This window comes from Leiobunum rupestre, chromosome 7 (genome assembly GCF_980474605.1).
Source record: "Leiobunum rupestre chromosome 7, qqLeiRupe1.1.hap1, whole genome shotgun sequence".
Classification (NCBI taxonomy): domain Eukaryota; kingdom Metazoa; phylum Arthropoda; class Arachnida; order Opiliones; family Sclerosomatidae; genus Leiobunum; species Leiobunum rupestre.
In genome coordinates, this window is record NC_143390.1 from 4,872,147 (window position 1) to 4,877,975 (window position 5,829).

Genomic DNA, 5,829 nt, shown 5'->3' on the forward strand with positions numbered 1-5,829 from the left:
ACGGTTTTTCCAAGAATGATATTTCAACACTTTTTGTAACGCGCCTTCGCGAGCTCCGTAAAAACGGCAGATTCACTTTTCTGTTAAAACGGGTCGACCGCGCCCAAGAATCTCTCCCGCGATTTTAGAAATAGTCGCGGCGAACCAGTAATTTGTAATTCCTTTTCTATTTTAATTTTCCCCTCTTGTAAATAAAGTTTTGTATCAAATTGTAATCCTGCATTCGTTCTTTACGCGTTGCTTCATTAACCGGGCCATCAGAGATAGACCTTTAGATTTTCAGTGCAATATATCGGATCGCATTTCACATTTTGGTGCCGAAACCCGGGAATTTAAGCAACCGCGAATTAGAGCATTCGGACAATATACGGAACTTTATTAACTACGATGGCGGACGCTTTAACAAGATTAAAAGCAAAGCGCAAGAGTACGAAGCAAGCCACTACAAAGGTGAAAGACAATTTAGATGCTGAGCTAAACAAAGCAAAACCCGACGTGGGTATAGTCGAAGGAAACTTGAAGGTGCTAGAGAGAAAAGAACCCGATTTCAAGCTGATTTTCGAGCAAATTGAGCTACAAATAACGGATGAAAAAGAACTCGAAAAAGAAATATTATCCGCTCAAGATTATATGGACGAGATTACCGTAACGATGGTACGAGCCACGCGGTTCATAACTGAAGCAGACCAAGCGGCGAGGGCATATCAGCCTCCCGCTCAACTGACACATCGACCACCGACGGTAAAACTTCCAAAATTGCACATCAAGCATTACGATGGAAAATCCAGCGATTGGCAAAACTTTTGGAGCACTTTCGAAAATCAAATTCATAAGTACTTAGTTTCTCTTTTGGAAGGGGATGCCTCTAGGGCAATAGAAGGGCTGCCCGCAACCGAGGCAAACTACGATGAAGCCATCAAAATATTGAAGGAGGAGTTCGGTAACCCAGCTGTTTTAATTGGAAAGCACATGGACAATCTTCTAAAGCTCCCAGAAGTAAAAGAAGCTAGCGACATTACAGACCTACGAAAACTGCACGATTCATGCAGAATCCAGATAAGAAGTCTAAAATCATTAGGCCTTCTAAACGACACCTACGGTAGCCTTTTATGCCCTATTATAACGAAGTGCCTCTCAGCGGAGATCAACTTAGCTTTCAGCAGAGCGTATGCAGACTCCAATCACCTTAAAGTAGAAGATTTGTTAGCCTTCCTCCAAAAGGAAATCACCAGCCGAGAACGCGCTAAAATTATGGGGAAACCGGAATCGGTGCGAAAATTGAAGCCGTCGACGTTACCCGAAAAGTCAAGCTCACGCGACCATCTTACCAGTCGCATTCAACGCCCGTCACCGAAGCCCATATCCAGCGCAGGTGCTTTAACAACAGGATTTACACCACGTCCCTGTTTATTTTGCGACGCCAGCGAGCATTTGACTTCTAGCTGCGACAAGCTGTCCCTAGAAGATAAAAAGAATGCAATCGTATCAAAAAGACGCTGTTTTCTTTGCCTACGCGAAGGCCATCAAATAAGAGACTATCATCCCCGATCCATGAACTGCCGGAAGTGCGGTCATAGGCATCACCATTTGATCTGTGACAAACCACCAAATCCTGATCTAAAGAAGGCCAGCGATTCGGAGACAGCTGGTTTAAAAGTAGCGGCTAGCGCCGCCGGAGTTAGCGCCGGGTCAATCCTGCTACAGACGGCCGTGGCGATCGCCGAGAGCCCGTCAAATGGCAAATCTCGTCCAGTGCGCTGTCTATTAGACTCCGGAAGCCACGTGACCTTTGTCAAGGAAAGCATTTCGAAGATACTCGGACTCGAAGTGATCGGCGAAGTAACGCTAGACTTACATAGTTTCGGTGCACGCCACGCTGTAAGAAGCAATAGAAGAAAGGTACTCCTCAAAATGAAGAGTCGCCACGATCCTTATCAACACTTATGCATCGAAGCGTATGAAATCCATGAAATCTGCGGATCAGTGTTCGCAGTTCCAAGCTCGGAAATCGCGCAACAATTTAGGGACAGAGGGCTAGTAATGGCAGACCAAGTAGGACTCGAAAACAAGAGACGTGACTCGTCCTCTATCGACGTTCTTATTGGAGCGGATTACATTGGCAAGGTTTTGGTATCAAGTGGCAAAATAGAACTCTTCGGACCAACGCTAATTGGAATGGAAACCATTTTCGGATGGACGGTGCAAGGTCCGACGACGGCCAGTTTTTCCACGGTAGTCGTAAACACAGTAGCAATCATGCGAGTCTCAGTAAACATCGATCAAGAAGAAGACCTATCCAACAGCCTCGAAAGGTTTTGGAAAATAGAGTCCTTCGGCGTAAAAGATCAAGATAATGATGTGATCACCAGATCCTTGAAAACTTCGAAAAAACGACAGTTTATGAAAATCAGCGCTACACAACCGCGCTACCTTTTAACTCGAACGTTTCGGAGCTCGGCGATAACTATCAAATCGCATCTATTCGTTCGCAGAACCAATTCCAGAGACTTAAACGTAATAAAGCCCTCTTGCAGGAATGCAATGCAATCTTCAAAGAACAACTCGAATCTCAAGTCATCGAGAAGGTTCAACCGGCAGCTAAGTCAGCTGACTACGTATATCACATGCCGTTTAGTACAGTAGTGAGAGAAAATAGCGAAACCACGCGTACGCGTATCGTCTATGACGCATCTGCCCACGCCGTCGGAATTCCATCCCTAAATGAATGTCTCGAGGTTGGACCTAACTTAAACCCAGAATTGTATGACGTCCTCATTCGATTTCGCGAACATAAAGTGGCGTTCACGGGAGACATTGCCAAAGCCTTTCTCCAAATTCGAATTAGAGAAGAAGACAGAGATGTATTGCGTTTCCTGTGGATAGATTTGGACAAGCCAGAAACCAGCTCCAGTTTGAAACTATACCGACTAACAAGCGTTCCTTTTGGGGTTAAGTGCTCTCCATTCCTATTGGCTGCAGTCATCCGATTGCACGCTAGAAAATTCCAGACGGCAAAACCAGACGCAAGCCGTATCCTAGCAGACTCAATGTACGTTGATGATATGGTCTCGGGAGCAAGCGATGCCGCCAAAGCATATCTGTTAATCAAAGATTGCATAGAAATCATGAGTTCCGCCGGTATGGAGCAGCGAAAATGGAAATCCAATTCTCCAGAGTTACAACATTTCCTCTCTGAGAACAGTATGGAAACCGTTTATGGCCCAAACATAACCGCTTTTGCCGAAAACAAAGTGCTAGGGCTCGCATGGAACAGTACGGACGATTTGTGGACGTTCGACATAAATCCACTATTACAGTTCATACAACAGAGACGAAACACCAAGAGATGGGTGCTCAAATCAGTCGCACGAATATTTGATCCTTTGGGGCTCCTTACACCATTCACTATTCGTGGAAAGATCTTGTTCCAGCAACTATGGAAAGAAAATGACCTCACTTGGGACAACGAATTATCCAAACACCTGGCGACAACTTTCAACGCTTGGTGCGCCGAGCTAAAAGATTTAGCGCAAATCAAGGTTGCTCGTTACTACTTTAGAGACAAGAGCGAAACTGATAACTCTTTAGAAATTCACTGTTTCACCGATGCAAGCCCGCGCGCCTACGCAGCCGTGGTATACTTCCGATTTCAAACTGCAGACGGAAAGATAAAAACAATCTTCATCACCTCAAAACCCTAACCATTCCACGTCTGGAACTAATGGGAGCGTTGCTGGGTGCAGAGCTAGTCAATCACTTGACGAAAACATTAAGGACCAAAACAAGTCAAATCTTCATGTGGACTGATTCCAGAATAGCTTTGGGCTGGATACAAAGCCCAGCTGAGAAATGGAAAACCTTCATTCAGAACAGAGTGAGAGACATTCAAAATATATCTGACCAGGCAAGTTGGCATCACTGTAAAGGCGGAGAAAATCCCGCAGATCTTCCTACGCGTGGACAAAAGATTCTCGACTTGGCAACCAACAAGCTATGGTGGAAAGGTCCTTCATTCCTGAGAAACAAAAGAGATTCGGAACTTCAGCCGGAAGAGGTTGAAGACGCCGAATTAGTTAGCGTCGCAGACGAGTTACGCAAAGGTACGCTCCTAATAACAGTAGCAGCTCCGGAAGAACTCCTGCCGATTAAGATGTACAGTTCATTACGACGACTCTATCGAGTCACCGCTTGTGTTTTAAGGTTCATTCACAATACAAGAAACGCGAATAACAAGAGAACCGAGCCACTCAGCGCTGAAGAGATTCGCGAAGCCGAAGTCTATTGGGTGAAAACCGCCCAAACAGCAGCCTTTCCAGAAGAAATTCGCCAACTGGGAAGCGGGGAAAGCATTCGAAAACAGTCACCGATTCTATAGCTTCATCCTAAATTGGATTTCAACGGAATACTCTGTTTAGGAGGAAGGTTGCATAAAAGCGATCTTTCATACGAAGAGCGTCATCCATGGCTTTTATCACCAACCCATCATTTGGCCGAATTAATAGTACTCGCTGCCCACGAAAAAATTATGCACGGAGGAACTAATCAAACCCTCGTCGCTATACGCGAAAAATTCTGGTTAATTAAAGGTCGTTTAGCTGTCACACTCATACTCAAACAGTGCGTCATTTGCAAATACTTCCGAGCCAAGCCATCGGACGCGGTAATGGCACCGCTACCTGACTATCGCATCACTCCAGCGCCGGTGTTCAATACAACGGGCTTGGACTTCGCTGGTCCGCTGTATACGCGAGACGGGTCGAAGTGCTATATTGTCATATTTACATGTGCAGTGACACGTGCGGTGCATCTTGAGCTAGTCAGTGATCAGACCACCGATAATTTCCTTCTAGCCTTTAGGCGATTCGTGAGTCGTCGAGGAATGGTGCAGAAAATAGTATCAGACAACGCCAAAACTTTCAAGCGTGCCGACGTAGAATTACGCGAGCTCTGGAATCAAGCCAGGTCACCTAAAGTAGCGCAGTATTTAGCAAACGCCCAAATTTCATGGGTATTCATCGCGGACAGGGCGCCTTGGTGGGGCGGCTTTTATGAAAGACTTATCAAGTCCGTAAAGACCGCGCTCCGAAAAGTTCTAGGTCGAGCACGCCTTTCTTACGAAGAGCTTGAGACAACTCTTATTGAGGCAGAAGCAACAATTAACACTCGCCCTTTGACCTACGTGTCAGAAGACCCAGGTGAACCCTATCCATTGACGCCCGCTCATTTCTTAATAGGAGACCATTTAACCGGTATACCACCGCGAACGGCTACACAGAATAAAGTTCAGAACTCCACAAAAAGAGATCTCGAACGTCGGCGTAGATATCAACAAACGCTCACAGATGGGTTCTGGAGAAGATGGAAAAGTGATTATCTATTAATGCTACGCAGTGCTCATTTCAGAACCCCAAACATCCCTACCAAGCAATTAGAGCCTCAAGACGTCGTTCTAATTGAAGAACAGAAGATGCCGAGATTAGCTTGGAAGATAGGAGTCGTCGACCAAGTATTCTTCGGTCGGGACAAACAAGTGAGATCTTGTTTAATAAGACTCTCTAACGGTACCAAGCCGCGCCGCGCTATTCAACAATTGTACCTTTTGGAAATTTAAGGTTCAACTTTAATTGGGCTTAGTGACAGTCCAATGGGGCGGAATCTGTTGAATCACAAAACCTCTTTTTTTATATTTTCCATTTTTTATTTGTCTGTATTTCGTATTTGGTGTTTGAACCCCTTTATATAAGTGCGTCACCTTGTACATTTTATTTTACAAGCTTAAAATACCTCTTTTGTAGCCACATTCTTTCGCGGGCCGGACAGTTCCCCCCT

General features: G+C 45.3%; 2 protein-coding genes across 2 annotated transcripts; both read left to right on the forward strand.

The window, feature by feature from the left end:
• The first annotated feature begins 387 nt into the window (after window positions 1-387).
• Window positions 388-3,701, forward strand: LOC149933944 (uncharacterized). The gene is made up of 2 exons (XM_090153375.1): window positions 388-2,484; window positions 2,535-3,701. Exons 1-2 carry the CDS (start codon window positions 388-390, stop codon window positions 3,699-3,701), a joined length of 3,264 nt encoding a protein of 1,087 aa, XP_090009501.1.
• An 824-nt stretch (window positions 3,702-4,525) lies between these two features.
• On the forward strand, window positions 4,526-5,611 carry LOC149933945 (uncharacterized). The gene has a single exon (XM_090153376.1). The coding sequence runs from the start codon at window positions 4,526-4,528 to the stop codon at window positions 5,609-5,611; it is 1,086 nt and encodes a 361-aa protein (XP_090009502.1).
• Window positions 5,612-5,829: the final 218 nt, after the last annotated feature.

Bases quoted from the DNA above. Each gene is read 5' to 3' on its own strand.
- LOC149933945 (XM_090153376.1), top strand. From the start codon at position 4,526: ATGCACGGAGGAACTAATCAAACCCTCGTCGCTATACGCGAAAAATTC.
- LOC149933944 (XM_090153375.1), top strand. From the start codon at position 388: ATGGCGGACGCTTTAACAAGATTAAAAGCAAAGCGCAAGAGTACGAAG. The intron at 2,485-2,534 runs GTTCGCAGAACC...GCCCTCTTGCAG, and splicing joins CTATCAAATCGCATCTATTC to GAATGCAATGCAATCTTCAA.